Source organism: Netta rufina (genome assembly GCF_964035555.1).
Source record: "Netta rufina genome assembly, chromosome: Z".
Taxonomy (NCBI): Eukaryota; Metazoa; Chordata; class Aves; order Anseriformes; family Anatidae; genus Netta; species Netta rufina.
Window position 1 is genome coordinate 18,589,207 of NC_140126.1, and position 25,844 is coordinate 18,615,050.

At 36.0% G+C, this 25,844-nt stretch overlaps 1 protein-coding gene across 2 annotated transcripts in view; it reads left to right on the forward strand.

Moving 5' to 3' along the window:
• RGS7BP (regulator of G protein signaling 7 binding protein) overlaps positions 1 to 25,844 on the forward strand; it is a gene marked incomplete at both ends in the record, with an annotated part of 43,391 nt that overhangs the window by 11,944 nt on the left and 5,603 nt on the right. Inside the window, one exon of one of the 2 annotated variants that reach the window (XM_084304572.1) lies at positions 15,175 to 15,305. In XM_084304572.1, the coding sequence (XP_084160698.1) occupies positions 15,175 to 15,305 (131 nt within the window). Of the gene's footprint in view, positions 1 to 15,174; positions 15,306 to 25,844 lie in introns of those variants that run through there. The other variant, XM_084304573.1, reaches the window with a different exon arrangement.

Sequence of the window (25,844 nt, forward strand, 5' to 3'; positions counted from 1 at the left end):
GTTCCATATAGGTCCTCTGCTTTGAGATCTGTCTCACCAGCACATTTCAGTAATTTTCTTCTCTAGATCTCTAGTTAAGCACAGTTGTGGCCATGCTGAGATTTAGTCATGAGTTTTACATGCTCCTTTCATGACCATTTTCTTAAACATTGATTGATTTAACAAAATCCTACATTGCTGAAATTTTTAGTTTTAAACACTCTGCTTACCTTGGTTCTGTATTAGCTTTGATTACATTGTTTTCAGAAAATTACTTGGAATTCTCACAGAAGTTCTAGTAACCAGACTATTTTAGTGAGATGTTGATATATCCTCAAGGAAGAAAGAACCTGAGATAATAGCTGTGTGTTAGAAAGACTTAAACATGGGGCCCTAGGACTACCTGTTTTCTGGTGATTTTGTTTGTTGTTCTTTTTTTCCCCCAAATTCCTTAATTCCTTTTTAAGTTTTATGCTGAAAATTTCCCGCTAGCTCAAGTAATTTTGCTAGTTCTCAGTATTCCTCTAGATTCTGTAACATTTTTCTCTGATTATATTTTTTTCTGTGTCTCTCATTGAAATCAGCCAGCACAGTTGCTAAGTTAATTGTACAGCCCATGCAATTAAATGTGTGTCCTCACAATTCATGTTCTCTCATGTGCCTTCAAGTGTTAGACTTCTTGCAGTCTCTTCTAAAAAAGATTTCCTATTTATTGTGACCTCTTTGATGCATGGAGATTTGCTCTAGCAAGCAAGTGCCAAACGATAAAGGATAACTGCTCTTAACAGCACCATCAGTAATTTGCAAGATCAGTTATCCAGCCAACCAAGGAGGATCTCAGACCTGTCAGGGAAAATTGTAACCAAATCTGAATTAATTTTAAGGTGTGTAAAATTTGTTCAAGTTTTTCTAGTTACTTTATTATTCTTTTTAATAATAATTAAATATTTGAAGCTGTTATTAAGTCATTAAGGTCTCAGCTGAACAAAGCATTAAATTAGGCATTCCTTACTCAGGAATTGGTCCAGTACTATCAATTAAATGATGTGTAAATCCATGTTTTAAGAGTAAACAAATACTGAATTGCTTCTGGCTGTTATTGGATTCTATTTCCTCTTTCCTGGATATACTTGTAGATCTACATTTAGATTTTCTACACCACTTCTAACTAAAAGAGAAATAATATGATTGTTTATTTGTACACAAACAATTAAATCAGTGTAGTTCTTCCTTTCTTTTGTTCTGTGTTTACCTTGTTATTCTTATCTTCTTTATGAATACTTTCTGGATGAACAGCATTTCCTGACAGTGGATTTGGCATAAGTATTCAAATGCTATCACATTATACTAAATGATGTACTCAAAGTTGTTGAAGAAACTGCCTTCCCGTAGGAGAAGAAAATTTTGTTTATATCAGATGAGCAAAGAAAAGCTCATGCTTTGTATCGCTATCATGCCAAGAGAGATTGTTGCAAGTGATCTGTTGTTAATGTTGCCAGCATAGGAAATAGTTAAAAGGCAAAATACTGTAAAGTGCTGTGTTTATACAGCAACCCCCAGTTCTGTTGCTGGAGCTGTTCTTGTGAAGCAGAGCTATCCACTTATACTCGTTTAACTCCTTCCTCACTCATCCACAAAAAAGCAGTACATGCACGTTGAAGAACACCAAGGCTGCAAAGTCAGGGGTCTGTTTCAAAGCCTGTGTATTTAGTTTAGCTGCAGACTTACCCAAAATAGCATACATACGACCTCGCTATTCCTTTTACATCATTCAGGAAGTAGAAATTGCTAGTATATCTATGCAACAGTTAATGCAGAATACTGGATGCTCGAGGAAGATTTTGTGAAGGCATCCTTGCTTGTTCCCCAGGAGGAAATAGGAACTGGGAGGGGGGGTTGGGAGGGGGGGATGTGCAGAAAGTAAAGCCAATTCACAAAGTCAAGTGGAGACTACAGCAGGATTAAAAAACTCCAAAGTGAAAAAATGCAAAGTTCCTTATGCTAAAAACACTGCTTCCTGAACACATTTTATCAACAGATGGTTTTTAAAATTTCTTTCTCTCAGTACGAATTTAAACGTTTCAGGAAGCTAATCTATTTCTTTTTTTTTTTTCCTTTTTTTTTTTTTTTTTTTTGACACATTCAAGTTTTCTCACAGTCTCTCAGCTGTGATTTTTAGCTTAACTACTCATATAGATTAGATCTGTGAAATATATGGTGCGGCTGTGTAAGATATTTCTTTATACCACAATTTATTTTTCACATGGAAGACATTTATGTAAAAGTATTTGGATATTTGACTAGAAAAAGGTTAAAAAAAATAATCCATGGCATAAGTATGACCTGTTCAAAGCACTCCTAGAAGCATTTGATACAGCCAGAATCTCTCAACCTTATTCTGAGCAACATAGTAGTAATCTGTTCGATGGACTGTTTTCCTTCCAGTGTATGCTGCTTCTAGTGTAGCAGTCACACTGACTACAAGTAATAAATAAATATTTTATTTAAAAAAATTAATGAGGATGTATGGATTTTTTCAGTAGTTTTAATGCAGTATTGTGCAGTGTTGTTCTTATCTGAACCCCAGTGGAGCTAACAGAACATTTTATGTTTGGTTTCAGTGGTTCTTATTGCAAACAAAAGCATCTTTTTTTCCTTCTTTTTCTTTTTTTTCTTTTTTTTTTTTAAGGAAATACAAATATATTTATCCTCTCTTCACATCTCATGTTTTTCTCATTTTGACATATGGAAATACAGAAATTTAACTTACAAAGAGGTAACAGGTATCCAGACCACACAAGCGCTTTATGGAATGCCCTTTGGAAAAATCTTTTTAAAATTTATATTTGAAGTATGTATTAGAAAAAGAAAAAGGGAAAAACAGAGGTGTCATAAAATCAAAGCAGTCAACTGGTTTAGTGTCCTGTGCATGGTCAACAGCAGATGGCATCACTAGCCTGCAGCAGACTTCCTTCTAAACCCCATATGTTAGTAGTTTGTTATGACCTAGATCTTGCAGCAACAAATACCCGAAGCATTTTATTCATTTTCAAGCTTTTCTGGGAAATCTGACCCATCTGGGAAAATATGTTCACACTGATCAGAACAAATTTTCATAAATTGTTCCACAAGAGATAATTGTTTTAATACTTGTCAAAGATTCAAACATTCTCTTTCCAACTATTAACCAAAGGTACTAGACAAGAGTGTAAATGTGGATTCTTAGCATTTAAGTTTTGCATACTTTTGTGATGCAGAGTTTAGAAATTAATGAACAGTAAGCAAATAAGGACATTTTAAAGAACTTGGAATCTTAAAATCAAAGGGGAAATCTATAGACAGTATGAGTTTTATTTGACTAGACAGGTTATAAGGGTCAATATTGAAGTAGACTGTGTTTGAGCCCATTGGCACAGGCAACCTTTCTGTGTTCTCATTACTGGTTTATCAGAGAAACTTGTTTGAGAATTACTTGCATTTAGATGCTGACAAAGAAGGGTGCTGAATACGAATTTCTTCATGAAACTGAAAAATTGTTGCATTCAGCTAATCTGACTATCTCCTTGGTCATCACAGATGTTTCCTGGTCTGTGCCAAAGCTTGGGTTTATCTATTAATTAGCAGTGTCTGTTGTTTTATCTGAGGCAGTGAAGTGTTGAGTCAGATTGCTGGTTCAGAGCAGGCTAGGGTGAGGCAAGGCTGATTTGAGAGCTTATCCAAGTGACTGCTTTCATCTAACTTGATGCTACCTCTTCTCAATGAGGAGCCTGATAACGTGCAGAGAAAAAGGTCCTGTTCAGCTCATCATTGGATAGCTCAGGGTCTTATGGATTTCCCTAATGTGAAGGCAAAGGGCAATGAGTTGAAGAAAAAAATGATGGCTTAATGAGGCTTATCATTAGTTTCTGTAAAGGTATGCTGGTCATGTCCTGCATTTACTTTTTTTAAAAATCTTCCAGTAAGCACAATTACAGATGCCTGTGCAATTTCACTTAGAACTCTAAGTGCTTAGAAGTAGCTTGTCAGGAATTTTAATGTGGTTTGGTTTTGTTTTTATCTTATTTCCTTAAAAAACAAACAAACAAACAAACAAACAAACAAACTATGATAATACAGTACTATTTGGCTAGATGTTGTTGCATCATGCATTTTAGGAGAACTGTATGAGAGACTCTCTCTTACACCTTCTAGGAGCTCTGGAAAACTTTATCCTTCTAGGATGGACTGGGGTTAGGACCATAGTTAGGTAAATGCTATTGCCCTCAAGCAGGAATCTTGGAATATAAAGCCCAGGCGTAACTTGCTTTTGGACAATTGTGATGAAGGGAACAGCCATTCCAGGAATTCTAGAAACAGCAATTCCAGCTTTGCCCAAGGAAGAAATTAACTGTCTCCAGAATGCCCACTCTGGTTTAGTTAGTGTGGTGGATTGGCATTTGCCAACAGCCAAAATCCCACCCAGCTGCTCGTTTACTTGGTGGGAGCAGAAAATAGGAGGAACAGGAATGAGAAAGCTCATGGGTCAGGACAAAGACAGGAGAGTTGTTCGTCAATTACTCTTGCAGGCAAAAGGGACTTGACTTCAGGAAGATTAAACAAAACAAACAAACAAAAAAGAAACAAAGAAACAAAACCACAAACATTAAAACAGCACCTTTTCCATGTGAGGGCTTTTCCATTCTCAGTTTCACTCCTTCATTCCAAACTCCTCTACCCACCCCTTGAGCAGCACATAACAGAGGATGAGGGCTGAGGGATTATGATGAGTCCTTTTGTGGTGCTCTTTCCACTTTTGTGGTGTTCCTTACCACTTTTCCTTTGCTGCAGCATGGGCTCCTCCACAGGCTTCAGTCCTGTTAGAAAATTCTGCGCCAGCATGGGCTCTCCACCGGTGGCAGTTCCCTCAGAAATATCCATCTGCTATGGCATGGAGTCCTTTGTGGGCTGCAGGGAATATCTGCCCTGGTGTGACCCTCTCCACAGGCTGCCAGGAATATCTGTTCTGCCACAGAGAACTTCCTACTACTACTTTCTCTGACCTTGATGCTCCCTCTCTTGTTTCTCATGCTTTTTCTTCCCTCCTCTCCTTCTGCGGTGTCTTCATCTCCATTTCAAGTAAGTTTTCAGTGATATTTGGCTGTTGGGCTGTTGGCAACATCCTGCAGTGAGGCCTCTGTGGAGCTGGCTAGAGCTGTCTGTGTCTGATAGGGGACAGAGGCCACCTCTAGCACATGCCAACCTGCTGTGGCTACCAAAACCTCCATCCAGCTAGTCTTGCCTAAGTGCACTGCGGAGTGGGTTTGAATAACATTTCTTATAGTGCTGTTCTATGTACATTCAAGAAGTTCTGTCAACTGGTCAGAACCTGTTTGTTTTCAGGTAGAAAAGTTTGGGTAGGCTTGTGATAATTCTTGTCCACACTTGTGCATTCAGCCAATAAATTCACTTCTGAGAAAATCTACACTAAATCTAACAAATCTAGAAAATTTCAGTCTGTAATTCTGATAGTTTCAAAACAGATTTTCTGAATAGCACCTGCAAACACTGGATAACAGCACCTGCAAAGTATATGCACAACTCTTAAAAGAGTTTGATATTTACTTGCTCTCCTGATAACAAAAAGTCAGGGATGTGGAAGAATCACAATATTAATGAGTATTTAACAAATTAATTTTAAAGGCAAGATTACTGTGTCTGCAGCTATTATCTCATATTGTGAGTTTCCAAAACAATTTTAGAACTTTGAAAGAAAAAAAAAAGTACAAGACTTCAATAAAATAAATACTATTTTTTATATATATGTACAGTATATATGTATACTATATGATTATATATGTATACTATATGATAAATAAAAATATTTAATGCTTTATAAAATATATAACACAGTCTAATAAATAATAATGATAAGATAAAATAATAATAAAAAATAATAATAAGATATAATAAAGATGTAATAAATATACATATATATATACACGATATTAGAGTGAGACAAAAAAAATCAAAATGACAATGATTTGCAGACATATATCACCCTTTGTTTATAAGACATATCTATGGAAGTTAATAAGATTTTCCTGAATGGATTAAAACCAAAAAGTATCTTTCCTACTAGTAGCATTCTAGCTAAACTGTTCTAGCTTGGAAATACCTAAACTGCTGTCAGTTTGGGAGCTAGAAATGTTATGAATTCAATGATATGAATTAATGCATTGTGTCTTTATTCTATTTGCATTGTCATACACTCAGAATGACTCTCTCAGCCTTATCAGAGTAACTGGAGACTTACATTGGTCTGTGACCAAAATCTGGTCACATATCTCCTTCTGTTACTGAGAGAGCACTCAAGAGCATAACTGCTTCAAAACAACTATTTAATGAAAACAACACAGCAACCATTTATAGGTCTACTAGAAAGAGCTTGCCCTTTTCTTCCTCTGATGGACTGGGATGTTGTGCAGCAGTTGTATCACATTATTTCAGTGTATTAGTAGAACAACAACAAACAAAAAAACTATGATAATGAAAATGGCAGTAATTTGCAAGACATACTTTTATTTTAGAACAAAAAAATAACCCTGGCAGATGGGAGGAACACAAATAAGAATGTTTTCTCAAGATCTGTTCAGAATAAAATATTGTAGTTTGATGGCTTTTCTACTTACATTCAAAAACATGAATGATGGAGTGTAAAAGAAATAATGTGTTTAAGATACAAAAGCAGAGACAGGTTTATTAGGCTGTTGCACCTGAGCCATAGCCAGAGAGGACTTTTGCTGCTTTCCCTCAGTGTCTAAGGAGATTAAGAATGTACCTTCAGAAGTATTTGTCACATTTTTCACTCTAGCAGAACTATAATCTGCAAGGCTGGTTTGTGGCATTTTATGCAATTCCTATATATTTCTAAATGACAGTGTCTCTGCACCTAAATTAAAAGACATTTTACACGGTAATATTTGTGGACAGTGAAGTGCATAAGTTATTTTCTATACCATATTTTTATGGGAAGTACATCTAAGGGTTTAAAGCAGAATTTAATTAATTAGTTTTCACTTTTAATTTGCCAGAAGCTTATTTTATTTTAAACACACATTCTAAAATACACATTCTTTGTTATATATGCAGCTATTTGATTTTTGTTTTTTGTTTGTTTGTTTTTATCTCATGATAAAAACAGCTATAAACAGCTGTTAGTACTGTTCATTAAAATAATACTCTGCCTTATAGTAAAGGATGTAATTTTTTAACACAATATTTTTACCAAAAGAGTATATCAAGCCCTTTATATAACTTACCCATTCTTTTAACCACAGACAATATACCCACATGTATTTTTAAATGTTGTTGATAGTACTGTTCTATTGTAAATGCTTGACTAAAGCTTTTAAGTTAAAATCAGATTCAGACCAGAAGATTTGTTCAATTTTGACAGTCTTAAATTTCACTGATTTAAGTGGGCTATGAATGCTGGGCACCAGTGGCAATCCAGGAATATCTGAAAGTGTTTTCCAGTTCTAACCAACATTTTGACAGTACAATAAAACCATATACCAACCATTTTTGGGAGAAAAAAATATATATGTATTTCCTTTGAAGCTGAAAAATAATATGCATTTTCACTCTTTACCTTTTTATGTTATGGACAGACATTTTAAACATGTATTCTTGTATCTTAAAATGATTATTCGAAGTGATGCACTCACCCTTTTTATACCGGGTAGAAAAAATGGTATAAGAGCTCCCTCTATTGGTTTTACTTAATATCAGCTTAGGAAAACCCAAAATAAATATCACCTTGTCAGTGCTTCGTAAACATAATCAATTGAACAACTTCATCAAATTTTAAAAATCCTAATTTTATAGAAATAAAATTATGAATTTTGCCAGTGGACGAAGTATATAAAATATGATAATGCTATAGATTTATTTATTTCAGTTGTATTTACAAAAAAAAAAAAATCATTGCAATTTTAACAGCCTGATAAACTACTGGTGTATAAACAAACAAATCAGCATTTTCTGTTTGTAACTACTTTTAATAATTATTAGAGCTCTCAAACTGCAGAAGTGTGGCTCACATAGTAATCTGAATTTCTCATCAAATGAGTAGCATTCACATCTTCAAACAAGGATTTCTATTCTATGGCACCCTTGTGATATTTTATCGAAGTGATAACTACATAAATTCTTAGTAAAGGAAGGGCAGGACATTAGAAAATATTTAATATACAGCTATAAGCGTAATTTAGGAGAGGGGGAAAAAATAAGGAAATTAGAGACAGTTTTTCTTGGACATCATGAAGTGTTTTTGGGTCACATAATTAATCCTATAAATCTCGTGAAGGTAAATGTAGTTGTTAGTAGTAGTAAGTTAACAGGTTTTCTTTCAAACAGAGTTTTTATTATTAAAAAGAAAACTGTATATACATATATAGATATAATATTTTAAGGGTGAAGGAGCCCATTCTCTTAGTTCCATTTGAAAGTCAGAGCCTACATTTATTTTGTGAAGAACACTCTAGAGTGAAGCTTGATACAGTTATTAAACAATATACCAGCTTGTATGGGCCTCTAAACAATACCCTACATGCAAAATGCTTCCTTAAGTACATTTACGCATCTCACCATTTCTTAAGCACACGTACATTTATCTCACCGTTTCCCCTTCCTCAGGTGTGGGAACATGTGCATCTTGCAGCTTCACTGATAAGTCAATAGGCTTTCCCTGGGCAGTAGAATTCCAGCAGTCTATCTTTGGTTTCTCCCTGTGTGGATCGTCCATGGCATTCATCCAGTTGAGGGCAGCAGCGCTCCTCTCTCAGTGGAAGTAGCGCCAAGAAGCCATCACATTCGTATTCAAAACCTGCAAATGTTAGCAATACCTGTTTTTCTTACTTAAATGCATAAAGAGAAGCAAATTTCTGTTCCATAAGGGATGCAGGCAGTGAGCACAATTCCTATTCAGAGTCTTGCAGCAGCTGTGCTCAAATGACAGTGATGTGCTCAGATGTGTTCAGATGCCAGGAACTGGTTATTGATTCATGGGCAGGTGATTGGTGCTGTGCTAACTCTTGTATGGCCAGCAGCACTTCACAGTATTAACCAGCTCCATTGACAACACAATTTATCACAGGAGTTATATGACATCATATTATTTGAGATTTTGTTTCAATATCTAAGTGGTCTTCATCAAGAAATCAGCCAGACTGGCTGAGGTAGCTGGTGTTTGGGGTAATAATACATGAATCACATAATCACAGAATTTCTAGGTTGGAAGAGACCTCAAGATCATCGAGTCCAACCTCTGACCTAACACTAACAAGTCCTCCACTAAACCATATCACTAAGACTTCTAAATGTCTTTTAAAGATCTCCAGGGATGGTGACTCCACCACTTCCCTGGGCAGCCCATTCCAATGCCTCACAACCCTTTCGGTAAAGAAGTTCTTCCTAACATCCAACCTAAACCTCCCCTGGTGCAACTTTAGCCCATTCCCCCTCGTCCTGTCACCAGGCACGTGGGAGAACAGACCCAACCCCCACCTCACTACAGCCTCTTTTAAGGTACCTGTAGAGAGCAATAAGGTTGCTCCTGAGCCTCCTTTTCTCCAGGCTGAACAAGCCCAGCTCCCTCAGCCGCTTCTCATAGGACTTGTTCTCCATGAACTTGTCTATGTAACTAAACACAGTTTGGTAATATAGTTACTTCGTAATTAATCTATAATTAGCATTCTGAAAGTTATGTCTGTACCAGTCCCCTGTTCAACATTTCTGGTGACTTAACACAGGACATATAAGCATACAAATCTATTGAGAGAAGTGAATTTGCTGATACTTTGAAAACACATTTTAAGCTCACAACAGAGAATTTACATCAAGGATTATAAAATAAATCTTTGTAGGCATTAGCATTTAAATGTGTGGCTTTCAGAGATGAAAATGAGGCTTATATGCATGCATAGGAGAAAATCGTTAATTAATGGAATGCTTGTGGTCATTATTGCTGTTAAAGACTGATTAACCAGTTTGAGACTGTTAGGGAGAGTAGTGGCCTGGAAATAATTCTCATTGTATAAACTCTGGATAATTAAGAATATTTTCCTTGGATGTCACTGCTGTTACTCTGAATTTGCAAATTAGAGAAGAATTTTGCCAACAGTCTAGTTACAGATGTTCCATGTTCCTGAAAAAAAAAATAATAATTAATTAATTTAAAAAAAGGGGGGGGTCAGACAATGTATATATCAAAGATATATCCTCTAGTTCATATTTTGTGCTATTCACAAACCTGAGTTTACAACAAGAGTCTATTAGACTTACACAGAAAAAAAAAAAAAAAAAAAAGTCAATTAAAATACCTATTACTGTGTTACTGTGTTTCCCAATTACTGTTATAGCTCATCTGTGAAAAGAAAGCCATTGATAAATTAAAATTGGCTTATGTGCCAATCTTCTTGTATATAATTGCTGGTTTCTTAGTTTGCACAATTAAAAATTCTATCAGCAAGTGCAAAAAAGGGGACCATTTTTGCTTCTCAGAAAATAAATAGCTGTACATGTATGAGGAACTTACTGTTTTCTCATAACTATGGGCAAACCCTCAATCTTTTTCCCAGTGAGATGGGAAAGGAAAAAATACCTTCAAAATCATAAATAAAGCTCCCTTAATGATGGTGATTCCTAAAAACTCTAAGGATTTCTAACATTTGAAACAACACAGAAAAAGATAGGATGACAATCCAGTTTTATCTAAATCTTCTACACGGGAATTATTATTGTCTCATGACAAATTTTCCATAGTGGTAGTCTTAGGGTTAAAGAATTTCTTCTGTTTTCAGAAGAAATAGGTAGATTTAGCTGAGTAGATCTGTGTCTCCCTGTGAGAAAGTGCTCTCATTACTGAGCAGAAGGAGGTCATTGTTGCCATCTGTGGTGTCTTTATTTAGTGCAGGTTCCACTGTGCACAAAGAACAGTTATGGGGCAATGCCCTGCATGTGGAATGTGCAAATAAATGTCCCATTTGTCCATTAATAGTTGTGTAACTGTTCATCATCAGAACAGAGGAAATCCTGCTTAGAAAGAAAAGTCTAGACTTTTGAGAAGCTCAGTCAGGCTCTTGAACATGCTCGTGTGCATATTGGGACACAAGGATTTAGGAATTAGAGGAAAAGAGCAGTAACTGTTAAGAGCTGAATTTTGGAACTGTGTGTTGAATGTGACAAGTGTGACGAACTACAGTCTTTTTGCAAACCTTATCTAAGTAAGAATAGCTCAAAGGAAATTACTGCATTCCAATAAATCCAGATGATGGAAAAAAAAAAAAAAAAAGTTGTATCCCCATCAAACCCGTCTAATGCAGTAATTTCATGGTGCTGAACATTCAATGCACATCTAAGAATATAAGTGACACTAAAATGTATAAAAACATCTTATGTAAGCAAAATGTAGGACAAAAGCCTCCAAAAGGCCATTTATTATCTAAATGTGTGTTTTATGGTTTGTACATTTAGTTATCAGAGAAATAAAAACAGGTGTATATATAACCCAAAGTTCAGAAATTTAAAATACTAGTCCAGAGAAAGAAAACATGGTGTGCTCTACTTTTGCAGTATTTGGCTAATTGCTTGTTCATGCTGTATGTGGGTAGATGAATTCTGTAAGGTTAGATTTAGTCCTGGGACTGTCTCTTCAAACATCAGAATCCTATTCTTCTCTAGGATTTATCCAAACCTGTAGTAACTCTTGCAGAAAATGCTGAAATTATTGGGAGTACTTCGTGCAAAATGGAGGGCTAGACAGTATTCTCGAATATGTTAGTGTGGTTCAAAAATAACAGCCTTCTTCAGAAGAACTATTCCTGATTTATACTAAAACAAATTACATTTAAATCTGTGGTATATGTGTTTTATCTTCTTTGGTTAATACAAATAGGATTACATTAAAAACTGTTTTGCCATCTGCCAGTTTGAAAAGAAATGCTGTTAAACATATTGTGGTTTTTTATGCAGAGAGAAAAGTCCGATTCTAATCAGCTAAGTGATCACTGATCATACAGGTGCAATTCTTATAGGAGATGTGTTGCTTAAAATGAAAAAGACAGCAAACAAAACTGCAGAGATGGTTAAGATTTAAATCTTATTAAATCAGTACTAGGTACTGTAGATTACTGCAAGATAAAAAGTACTACAAAATATTGTAAAATACATAACAGAACTTAAAAGTGTCTGAGGAGTCTTAAGTACAGTTTTTAGGATTTCTGTTATCTCAGAGTAATTTTTTGTGCATTTAAGTATGTTGTATTGCTGTGTTTTCTAAGCATAATTATCAGTTTGAGAATTAGCATTCTTTATTCTTTTAAAATACTGCTTATGCAGTCACTGAAAATATTTTCATATCCTTTGAAAACAATATGAGATTTGAAAAAGGATCCATTTTCAGTACATGTTTTTATAAGCATTGAAGGACTTGACTCTGAATAAACCTAATAATAATAATGATAATAATAACGTCTGTCAGGTATTTAATATTTCAGGAAAACTAATCAGGGACTTAAAACTATCAAATGTTTTCAGGGCTGGAGTCACTGAGAAGAGTAAGAAATACTATAGCAAGCATCAGAAAAAGTATCTTTAAGGTGGAATCCCTTCTTGTTCTGCCCTAACAGCAGTTCTGTAGTAACAATAAGCTGCAGAAAATACCATGTCATGTATTGTACAGTTTTCAACAAAGGCAGACTTCAGTTTAAAAGTAGAAAATTAGATGTGTCTGAAAAGAAAAGCACATATTATAGCCTAGCCGAAGAAAATAAATCTCCTGGGATGGGCAGCTTTATCATTATGTGTATGGTTCCAAAGCAACACAGATCACAACAACTGCAATTTACAATTATCATCTCCTGCCTTTTTTATGAGTTCTACTTTGTAATTGATCAAAGCAGGTGGGACCAGTCTTCCTTTGTCCCTTTTTACTAAGTCCAACATGCTTTCTTTACAATCCTCAGTCTTTCACAACCTTCTCTTTTTTTTTTTTCTATTTTGGCTGCATTTTTTTGCTTGCTTAAGTGTTCTTAGAGCAGCTTATCACTACTGTGATTCTTAACTGTTTTCACTGGTGTGTACAAACATCAGCAGTCTTCCTTGATTGTTCTTGCTTGGTTGTTCTTTCCTTTTAGGAAGGTTCTAGTAAGTTCTGTGAAACTTTCGTAGTTCCATTTGATTTCTGATGTTGCTTGGAGGGACAGGAACCATTGAGAACCTTGGAAAGCCACACAGTTTCTCCTTCATTGGAGCTAGATAATAGCAAGTCCATGCGTCAAATATTCCTTTGACGTTATTCCCTTCTTCTACCCACAGAGCCATGTACACAGAAAAATAACAAGACCTATTTTACAGTGGCCTCATCTATTTTCTTACCTCAGAATATGTCTGAGCATTTTCTTCCTTGGTGTCACTAAAATACATGGCAGAAGGTACATCCTTTCTAGGCAACATATGGTCTCTTTTGTCAGAAATTATTGTGAATCTCAAATACAAGAATTAACATGTTTTATTATGCAATATTCATTTGAACTAGACTACAGTAAACATGTATCTGCACAAACTGATAGGATTTTCCTTAAAACACAGTATCTAAGCATTTCTGACAAAAGAGCTGGACTTCACATTTTGACTGGATTGAGGTACAAGTAATGACCTCTAAATTTTGGTCAGAAAGAACCTATTTTACTAGTTCAAAAATGTATTGTCTGCTATGTGTCTTAAAGTCTTTGGCCTAGATTGGTATTAAGAAATCATTTGAGCATAGCAGTCCAGTCTAGCATTGCTGCAAATAATTTATTGGGTAAGTTGCTTTGGTTTCCATGAGGAAATCTGCAAGTCTAATTTTATTTCATATTCAGGAGGGTCTTTTGAAGCATCAGTTTAACCACAGGAAATTCAATCACTGTAAAGAATGCTAGCAATCTTTGTATTGTGAAAGCTTCGTTTATATTATTCATGGGCTAGAAATCTGAAAACGTGCTGAGAAAATGTTTTTCATTTCTTGGTAGTAGTATTCAGAAATGCCATTAGGTTCAGGTTTACTAGAAAAACAAGTTTCTGAATTGTCAGAAAATCCAGTCTGAGGGGTTGTTTTACCTTTTAACAGGACTATATAGCAAATCAATAGCAAGAAGGTCTGAAACTGAAAAGGCCCAGATCCTGACTCTTTGATCTTACCAGTTACTTCCCTATTGAAAACACCTTTGGAAAGGGTGCTGAAAACCTAATTCTCAGGTAGATCACTTCTTTTGTACTCACAGAAACAGATGAGTTTTAAAAAGTTGTATGTTTATGCCCATGCAGAATCCTCAGCCCACAAAAGTGGCTGAATCTGAGTAAATTATTTTCTTAGTGTCTGAAGCAACTAATTGGACGTGTAGGATTACTCCTGATTTCAATTTTTGTTTTCAAAATTGTTATTACTGAGACACACTGCAAAGATAGTTTTTTTGAAAAAGATCTCTAAGCTTCCATTCTCCTCAGTGTTGTATCACATGATTAATATTTTAAACACTGGGGAAAAAAGGAAATTCAGGCAGAAGCTATAGAACCTAAAGACTACAACTGATTAGTTTCCAATTAGAGTGTTTCCAAAGAAGGGTGAATTATGCCTCATCCAGCATTTGTAACCTGAACTGTGACTGTGAAAGTGGCCCTGCAATCTCTTTATGCAGCTGCATCAGGACCAAAGGTAGCTGAAACAGGATGGCAAATGAATCCTTCAATCTACCAGAAAATGTTTCTTTAAAGCTTCTAAAGAGATGGAGAGAGCTCAGTCACTTATTTATGCCTTTACACAGGGGAATAAAAGGACCATGTAATCTTAGCAAAAACAAGCCAAGCTCAGCTGTTTTAAGCCCAGAGCTTTATAGAGCTAAAGAATTCACAGAATCACAGAATGACTTGATTTGGAAAGGGATCTTTAAGATCGTCTAGTTTCAATTCACCTCCCATTCACAGGGATGCCAGTAGATCAGGTTGCTCAAAAATCATTTTTAAATACAGTTTAGTAAAAACAGCTTTTTCATAATATATTTAGTAGTTTATGAAGTAGATTATTATGCAGTTGCTTGCAACAGTAGGAAGCAGATTTGATGACTGTCAGGTCCTTCCAGTCCCACTCCTAACTACTTTTCTTCTTTTTTGTTGCAGCCCGGAAGATGGTGAAATTCATCCTGAAATCTGTAGACTATACATCCAGTTGCAGTGTTGCTTAGAAATGTACACAACAGAAATGCTTAAGTCCATATGTCTGTTAGGATCACTGCAGTTTCATCGGAAAGGTATTGAATTGCACAAATATACAGATGTTGATTTAAACAAAAGAACAGTCTTTGGGGGAATGCTTGGGTGTTCATGAAAGACAAAGCACCAAAGTGTAAAAGGAACTATAGCACTGAGTCTCTTTAGTTACTGAAGAAAGCTGTATTTCCATTTCATTATCATAATTCTTACAGAAACATGTCGTGTCAGGCGTGTTGTGTCAGGCATATGTCACTAATGTCTCTGTAGTTTTGAAGTCTGATTTTGTTTTAGTATTTTGGATGACTAAAATGTCATCTCCCACGTGGGCTTCCTAGGAATTGTGTAAGGTGATATCTGACAGAGATGATTCTGGTGCTGTGTTTCCAGCAACATTATGTCAGTGTGTCAGCTGCTTTAGCCACACTGTCCTTTTGGGCTGAACCTGCCACAGTTCTGTCAAAGAAATCCTGATTCTCAGTGGTGTATGTTTTGCCTTTTCTAATGGTTAGCCCACCTGTAAGAAACTGCTGATGAACTAAAGGAATAAATAGTATTACTTGAAGAACTCCCTAAAATAAGCAGAACAATTCTGATCACAATGATAACTGTATTGGTATGGAAAAAAAAATAGTCTAGTAAAGAAACAGCTAAATCAACAGAAGCTGATTACTGCATAATTACCATGTTGAGGTATTTCTTGGGTAAAATATTTAATGGCAAGTGATTGGTTGAGCAGTATGACGGTGTTAGCATTAAACCAATCCATTACTATATCCAGCAATGCCATCTTATATAAAAACATGGATAAATATTAAGAGCATTTTATGATTAAAAAGCTGTCCACCTTTATAAAAATAGATACTAGATTTAGAACTGGAACCTGCCCAGTGGGGTATGTTTGTACGCAAAGGAGATAGCCTTCATTAAGTGAAAATGTGCCTCTCTAGTAATTTCATGTTTCATTAGCCATCTGTTGGCTGAAATGTAGAAATGAAGGTAACTTACTGAAAAGGTTACACAGTAACCTCTTTATTTGCTGATGGGATACACTGATTGGAACTGTATCTGTGATAACAGTAACTACTTTTTTTCCCAGGTAATATCTCAGACAAAGTTCTTGTTTTGTAGTAAACCTCATGCATTTCCTGTCATGCTGAAAAACATCTGTAATGCTTTTTCTATATCTAGCTGTAGGGTACAGCTAATGCCACTGGTACTTTTTATTATGAAAATAAGAATTAGAGGTTTATAACTGCAGAATAGAACTTCTTAGTGATTTTCTCAAGTCAAAAAGAGATTTATAAAATTTAAAGTGGCAGAATTAACAGAGCTATCATCTACCAGCTGCTAAAATGAATCTTTTTTTTCTTTTTTTTTTTTTCTTTTTTTTTTTAAGACAGAATGTACTATAATGTTTCCTAGCATTGGTTACAGTTGTCAAAGTACTTTATGTAACTACAGAAATTATGTTGCCTGGAGTGACCCAAGTAACCCAGATGAGTCTGTGTCCCCTTTATGTCTGGATGGTATCTACATGATTAACCTAAACTAAACTTATATTACATGTCTAAAGTTGGATAAGAAGAATTACAGCATCACGGTATGAGCCAACTCATTTCCTATCTGTCAGTACTTTTGCTATATGCAATACACATTGGTTCCTCATCTCACCATACAGAAAGTCGTGGTAGCTATTCTGCCATGGCTAAAGAAAATTATTTTTATCTTGCATCAACGTAGAGATAACAACAGTAACTTGGCTCAAAATTTCTGTGACATTCATAGAGAAAAATGTGAATAGGCCAAAATTGTATTATTACAAGGATTTTAATACATTGAATTGTGGAACATAGCTAATACAATGCTGTTTTAATACCTGGATATTTACAATGCCTATAAGTCTTGAAAAGGCATCATGCAACAAAAGAAATTCCAGTTACATGTTGATTACTTTTGCACTGTGGTGGTGGTCAAACATTGAAACAGCCTCCCAAAGAGGCTGTGAAATCTCTATTCTTGGAGATACTCATAACTGAGAGGGACAAGACCCGTTTGAGGCCTTGCAACATGACAGAAGTTGGCCCTGGTTTCAGCAGGGAGTAAGGCCAGATAGCCTTGCAGACAATTTTGTTCTGTGATTCTACGTGTACCAAAACATATTATTTCCAAGAGAACAGAATAAACCATGTCTTTAATTTCTTTACTTCTGGAGAATGGTACTGCAGTGTAGGCAATATGCGTAAATTTATCTCTAGAAATTAAAGAGACAATAATTTTACCACTGTAAAATATATTGTCATATTGCTAGTATATAGCTTTTGCTTTTTTGTCTGTTCAGTTTTTCACCAGTTTTTCACCATCTGACAAATGATGCTAAACAAAATAAATTGTTTCTCTTGCCCATGAAGAGGACTACCCTTAGACACTGAATATTTCCAAAATACATTAACTTTGATAAATTCATGTCTGCATCTGATTTCTTGCCATATCTTGAAGCTTATTTTGAAGGTATTTTTTTTCCATTTGTCTATATTTTTTTCTCTAAACTGTTGGATAAGTGGTTTGTTGGGCAGCTAAACTCCACCACAATTGCTCTCTCACTCCCCTTCCTCAGAAGAAGAGGAAAGTATGCTGGAAAAAAAAAAAAAAAAAAAAAAAAAAGGAAAGAAAGAAAAAAAAAAAAAGGCCAACGGGTTGAGATAAGGATATTTTAAGTAAAGGAAAAGAAAAGAGGGAAAAAACAAGCACAGGCTATGCAGAGGCACAGAGAGAGGAGAAAAAAAAAAATCTCTACTTCCCATCAATGATCAACGCTCAGCCACACCCTGGGAAGCAGGGCCTCAATATGAGTAGCAGCTGTTTTGGTGGACAGAGATCTTCATAACAAGAGCCACCCATCTCCTTCCCCTTCCCCACCTTTTAGTGCTGAGTGTGACACCACATGGTATGGAATATCCCATTGGCTGATTTATGTCAGCTGCTCTGGCTGTGTCTCCTCCTCACCTCTTGCCCACTCCTGGTCTGCTGGCTCTGAGGGATTTGGAGGGAGCCATGGTGCTGTGCCAGTATTGCTCAGCAGTAGACAAAACATTGGTGTGATACCAAGGCTGTTTTAGCTACAAGTATAGAGCACACCACTGTATGGGCTGATGCAGGGAAAGTTAACTCCATCCCAGCCAAACACAGTACAGGTTTTTAAATCTCGTATAAGCTTTCACCAGTTTATATTCTTATTTTGGAGCCACCAGAGATTAAAGAAGAATAACATACAGACTGTTCTCACCAACCTGAAGTTAATAAATAATAATATGGGAACTGGTATCCTGACCTGGTACCTTGACCAGACATTATCAAATAAACTATAGAACAGATAAAGCTAAAGCAGTAAGCTGATGCCCTTTTCCCAAGAGGAACACAGCCAATGATCCCTACTGGGAAACAGATGCTCTTTTATGAAACACCAAGCTGCAGTTCAAAGGGCTGAGCTCTGGGTATTTTCATTCTCTGTCTCAGCACTGGTCTTCTCATCTCCCCTTATCTTTCTGTTCTACTGAACAAGCATTCCTACATGTACTGCATATTATATATCAAGCTTCCTGTACTGAAATTTCTTGCATATTTACAGTACTTCAGATTAACTTACTACTGTCATACAACCTCTGCTAGAAAAGTCAGACAGTCTGTTATTATTTATTTTTTTTGAGATGTAAGAGTCACAGTGAGGCCGAAAGCCATAAATATTTCCAGCTGTGTTATGCAGTAAGTAAACTGAGGTAAGTGGTCTCTGATAAATTTGGTTCTAAGATACATACACCACAAAAGTGCAGTGTTGAAAATACATTTTGATTGCAGAGTTCAATATTCAGAAGGTTTGCAAATGGCAAAATGAAACGTGCACTAGTACCCTTAATTCAATCTTTTTGTATGTATTATGTGTATGTATTATGTCTTTGTTTATCTGTTCATGCACTTTATTATTCCTACTTTTCACAGTCCTAGAGGTCCTAGCTAACTAATACACCTGTTAATATTACGCCAATATTTATGTGGGCATTCATCTGTCTTGCATCCTAATTGTTCAGTGCCATATATTATATTTATTGCACATAATTCTGTTCTAAAGGCATTCTGTTCTTCTGACCTTTCTTGGTAACTTATACCCTGATGTGAGTGTCTTCAGTACCTTGAATAGTGAGGTAGCAGCAATTTTTCCCATTGTAACTGAGGAACAAAGAGGGTTTAAACTGAAGGGTGCTAATTTAGAATTTGAGACTGCAGCATACTTTTTGTGGTGTTGTGTATATGTTTAGAGTAATATCTCAGTAGCTTCAGTTGCAGCTGCAAACAAGGGGTCTTTGGGTTCAGCAAGCAGGTGCTTAAAAGTATTTTGTCAATAACTATTTTGAGGACCTGGGCTTAAGCAACTCAGATAGCAACTCATGAAAACTCTGGTTCAGAGGAAGGTATATAAGTTCAGTTTTCAGTGCAGCATTGTGTCTTCCTGCAGTCCCTAACACCATGGCTTTAAGGATCTTGCTGTCCTTTTTTGTCAGAACAGGATGACTATGGCAAACATTTACTGGTGACGATGACAAACATGGCAGATGACAGCTCGTGTTCCATCTCTTCAAGGAAATCTGAAACTTCTCACATTTCTTCTAATTTTTTTCTGCATTATTATCACACTCTGGCAGGACTTCTCTGGATAGAATCATCTTTCTCAGACTTTGTCAAGCAATAGATGAGTTCTCTTACCTGGGGCCTAGAGCTTCTATTCTAGCCCTGGTTTTGCTTTAATTTGTCCAACTATACCTTCTGAATTGTATAGCTTTGAGCCTTAGGAAGCAGTGTCAAACACAGGTCTTAAACCTGGTAATACTTTTAAAATCATGAATTATAGTTTCATGGAAAGCAAGATATTCTAAATTAGTTTCGGTACCTTTCTGAAATGTTTACAAAATTTGGCTCCAATTTCTTTACGTGCTGCATGTCTCTTTTGTTGACATTGCATGTTGCCAACATTGACTACTTTGTTGGTTTTTCAAACAAAACCTATCTTAGTTCTTCGATATCAGAGGAAATAGTTGACATATTTTCTGTGTATGGAGGCTGCTGGATATGATGATCCTTTTTCTCAACTAATAGTGAGATTCTCAAGATCCTACACTAAGAAAACCCAGAATTACCTCACAGTTTTAAGTGTGTTGGTGTATTTAGTCACAAATATTTTAGGCTTAAAGGTTTGGATTGATACCTCATAAAGGAATTCATTGCATCTGAATGTGTAAAAATAACAGATAAAAGATCTTTGCTTATTCATAGATATACACAATAATAATACATTCCTTTCATTGTAAGGAACTGTAAAATATTACTATAATCACTGAATCATTAGAGTATGTCACTGTAGAAGTATATGTTACTAAAGCTTAATGCCAGTACATGTTTACCTAGAAACCATTAACTTCTTAGGATCATTTACAAATATAATTGGCTTGTTTGGCTATGTAATTTCTTTGGATCATCTATGGATATAATTGGCTTGTTTGGGTATGTAATTACATATATTAGAAAATGTACTAAGAAATTCAAAACTGCGGATTGAAAGCATGCTGCTACCTAGTTATGCAGTATTGGATCAGGGTCCTAATTTTTCTGTTTATGAGACTAAGCTTATACAACAAATTAAAGGCATGATGGGACAAAAATTTTGAAGGTTAAAATGAACTTAGGGTGTTTTTCAGAGTTCAAAATATGCTATAAGATAATTAAAGGTACCATGTCAAAGAAGTGTGATGTTTGAAAATGGTAGCCATTTATACCGAGATTGTACTAAAAAATTCACTGCTCATGTGTTGTAGTTTAGCCCTAGCTAGTGGAATGAAGGACAGAATCAGAAAGGTGAAAGTGCAAGAATTCATGGATTGACACAGAGACGTCTTACTAAGTAAACCAAATGCATGTGCACAAGCAAAACAAAACAACAAATTCCTTCATTACTTCCCATGGGCCTGCAGGTGTTCAGACACTCCCAGGAAAACAAAGCTCAGGGTAACAGTTTCTTGGGAAGACAAACACCATCCCTCCAAATGTGTCCCCCTTTCTCTTTCTTTACCCTGGCTGTTACTACTGAGAATGACACCACATTGTATGGGACATCCCTTTGGCCACCCTGGGTCAGCTGTCCTGGCTGTGTCCCCTCCCAGCTCCTGGTGCACCCCTAGCCCCCTCGCTGGCAGGGCAGTACAAGGTATTGAAACATCCTGGACTTTGTGTAAGCAGTGCTCTGCAAAAAATAAAACATCAGTGTGTTATCACCACTGAATTCATCAAAAATCCAAAACACAGCATGGTGTGAACCTCTACAAAAGAAAATTAACTCTGTCCTAGCTGCAACCACGATATCATCTGGTTGTACAGATATTTTATTCTTATGGTTCAGAATCAGGTTAACCTAGTATAATGTTTGTAGCTTGTTGAAACACTAATGTACAACCATGGAGAGATAATTCCTGCTGTCAGATAGGATACAGCCTTGTATGACATGGTCTCAAAGTCATATCTTGTCTTTTTCCAAAGATGTTTATACATGAATGATTTCTCAGAATAATGTATTTCTCAAAATATGTTAGTGCTTGTAACTTACATATTATTCATTCTTACCACAAGTCTTTTTGGAAGCCCTTAAGAAAAAGAAACAATCCTATTGCTGCAACTGAGATGTGTGAGCCGCTCTGAGTTGTATAATCAAGGGCAACTGACAGCAGAAGGATATCAACACTAGGATGCCTGAGTGGTAGCTACCTGAAGAAATTCTATAAATATTTAGATAAGACAGGGAGGAATTGAACACAATGGGAAAATTATGGTTACATGCTATGGACAGAATATACTACACTTTTGTGATGTAAATTTGGACTCTTTATTTCTTCCACTGTTGGTACATCAGAATGATAATAAATCACATATAACCGTGTATTACGTACCATACCAGAAATTCGTAGGATAACTGGTGTCTTTCCAGCATGCATTTTGTAATAGAAACATACATTTCCTTAAAATAACACCTAAAAGTATGTGATAGATTATATTACAGATTACAAAAAGAAACTCTCAGTTTAGTGAAAGGATTTTTGTTTTATTTGGCTTTGTTTAAATTACATGCCATTTAGAAAAAGGAAGGATTGCTCAACAATCTCAGCATTCTGTTTGAAGACTGACAGATAGGTCAGACTTAGGGATCAGATGTGAGAAAAGAGAAGTACAAGTGTGGACAAACAAGCACTTAGAGCCCAGAGAATCACCATGTGGACACTGTGAAGAGGCCAAAATGAACAGAAAAATAAATAAATAAATAAATAAATAAATAAATAAATAAATAAATAAATAAATAAATAAAAAGTAGACGTGGAAGGAGGAACAAAACATATTTTCCTCCACAGACTTTCTGTTCTTGATATTAATATTTACAATGAGCCAATCTCTTGAGTTCTGCAGTTCCAAGAGTAGGTCAAGATTGAAATACATCAAGCTCGTAGCTGTATTTGCAGCAACACATTTCCTTTTTACTTTCTATGTGAGTCTTTCCTATTCACCATTTTATGTTCTCTTTTTCATTTATTTTATGAGTGATATAGTGCTTTTATTCTTAATTGCCAAATAAGAAGTCTGCCTTCTTAAAATGCTGCCTTCTTTTTCAGATGTGTTCTCTTTGATTTCTTTCAAAGATCTTTCTGATTCATCTGCAGTGAAATCTAACTAGCTTTGAGGGATCTATCATATATATATAAGTATTCATTATGCAAGTTTCTCTGGTACACAGGTGGTGATAAGTGGAAGGCACATAGGGTAGCATGACAGAATCAAATACAGAGGTCACCGTGGAAGTGGTAAGGAGCACAACAGGTGAGGGACATAAAGCACAGTGGTCACAGGTGGCGCATGTACCTTTACTGGAAGGATCATTTTCTATCTTATTTATCCTCATTCAAGTTGGAGCTTCAGCATTATTCAATTCATTTAATTTAATTTCATGCCAAAGGTGAATCTCCTCTTCTTAAATAAAAAGATATGCTGAATTAGAGGCTAGGAGACAAAGAATACATTGAGTTTTGTATTAAAATATCACTGACAGTAAAAAGAGCCTCTGTCTAGTCAACTGGCACAAACAGCTACTGTGTGTCGACACCTCTGAAAACACTATATGCATGATCAAACTCCCACTGAAATTAATGAAAGTCTTTCCACTGAGTAAATAGAAAGTAAAACTTAGGTTTCATATCTCTTTTTAAGAATTGGTAATATACATGTAATACAAAGGACATCTTTACCCACAGTAGAAGGGTGAGAAGATTAAAGAGCTTTTGTTTCCCTACAGTGTGTACCATGTAGTACGAATGTTAAGCTTGAGTCATATACATTATTCAGGCAAAGCCTTTATTATTAGCTGACTCTTTAACTGTTTTCAAGTGATTGAGCAGATGCTCTGAAATTCAAGGAAAGCTTCATGAATTGCTCACAATACAACGGAATTACTGGTAAAGAGCTCTTTTCAATTGAAAGGAAATCTGTGCTGTTCATTCTGCTAAATCTGCAAGAGCCTTCCTTTATGCTAACAAAAAGAACATTAGTCTCAGTAAGTCTGTTCTTGAGTTAGGAAAAAAAGAGTCTTTACTGTTTTTTCATCTGGGGGCAGTATTGTTTCGATTAAAACACCTTTAAAGTCCCTGATCAATGCATCTAAAGACAGGGTTGTTCTTGACAGCATGTCACCAAAGTTTGGGTCAGAGTTCCAACACAACACTTCAAAATAATAGCAGAATTAACTAATATCAGTTGCAGTAATAACACCTTGTGATAAAGTAGATAGTTTCTGTGGAGTAGCCCCCTTTTACAGAGAAGTGGTGAATTATTTGTAAGAGTGTTTTGTGTTACAGGCTCCTTGTACTGAGAAAAGTAATTAATAGTGGAGCTTACACAAATGAACAATTCAGATTGCACAATATGAACTACCCTAATTAACAGCATAATCTGCAGTTAACAACTAAAAATGATCTGAAAGTTACATTGTTGTGGTTTAACCCAGAGGGCATCTAGCCACCACACAGCCGTTCGCTCACTCCCCTACAGTGTGGTGGAGGAGAGAACAGATCAAAGGTAGAATTCATGAGCTGAGATGAAAGCAGTTTAATAAGACAGAAAAGGAAGGGATGATGATGATGATGATGATGATAATAGTAATAATGCATACATACATACATACAAAATATGAAGCACAATGCAATTGCTCACCACATGCTGACTAATGCCCAGCCAGTCCCTGAGCATTGCCCCCATCCACACCCTATTTCTCATATATTAAAAAAAAAAGTATGTCCTGTAATAGGGATTGTTCAGCATGACACTATGTGGTCGTATGGGACATCCCTCTGGCCATCCTGGGCCAGCTGTCCTGGCTGTGTCCCCTCCCAACTCCTGGTGCACCCCCACCCTCCTCAGTCAAAGGGCAGCACGAGGAGCTGAAATGTCCTGGGCTCTGTGCAAGCACAGCTCTACAACAGCTAAAACATCGGAGTGTTATCAACACTGTTTTCATCAAAAATTCAAAACATGGCACCATACCATCTGCCACAAAGAAAATTACCTCTATCTCAGCTGAAACCAGGACATACATCTACAAAGCGATCCACAGTAAAATGTATAATCTGACAAGTAGACTTAGGCTGCTGTTCCACAAGTAGTTGAGTCAGTTTGTTGCCACCAGAAAGGCTTTGATCCCTTGGTTTCTATCTCCCCCCTTACCTTGCCTTCACTTCTTCCTGCCTTTTGCTGCTTCTAGCCACATGACCAACCTCCTTCTGTCACATGCCTGGAACATGCTGGGTTCTTTACTGACCTGATTTAAATCAGTACAACATCAGAAAACTGTTCACTGCTTATTTTTCCATTTGTTGGGGTAATCTTCTACCATTTGATGGGTTGAAGTGTCTCACAGATGATCTGAAACAGAGGAAGCTAGCTAGCAGTGGATGCCACAGAAAGCAGCAGAGAAGGGACGGACACAGGACATATTTTTTTATATATATGAGAAATACGTTATGCCATCTCTAGGAATCACAGTTAGATGACTTTTTTGGGGGTGAGAGGAAGAAGCAGGGAGAAGTGTCTCCTACTGATTTTAAAGGATAATGAAAACATTAACAAAATATTTTCCATGTTATAAGTAATATCTATTTTGCCATTCAGACAAATAGCTGAGAATTATTTCTTTTTTCAATGAAGGAATAATTTACCAGAATACAACAGTTTAGATAACCTTCCCAAAGAGAGATTTTTAAGGTCCAGGAATTTCTGTTTTTTTTTTATAAAGGGTTTACAAGAATTCTTATTTGCGATGTGGAGAATTAATATGGAATGGTCTGTAATCTTAGTCTCTGATGGCCAAAAAAAAAAAAAAAAACACTTGAGAACCACTACTATGTTCTCATGTTCTCATTCTTGTTACTGTTCTTTGTCAAACCTTAAAAGCAGTTATTTGGGTTTGTCCATATGTGAAAATGTTCCAAGTTGCAAACATT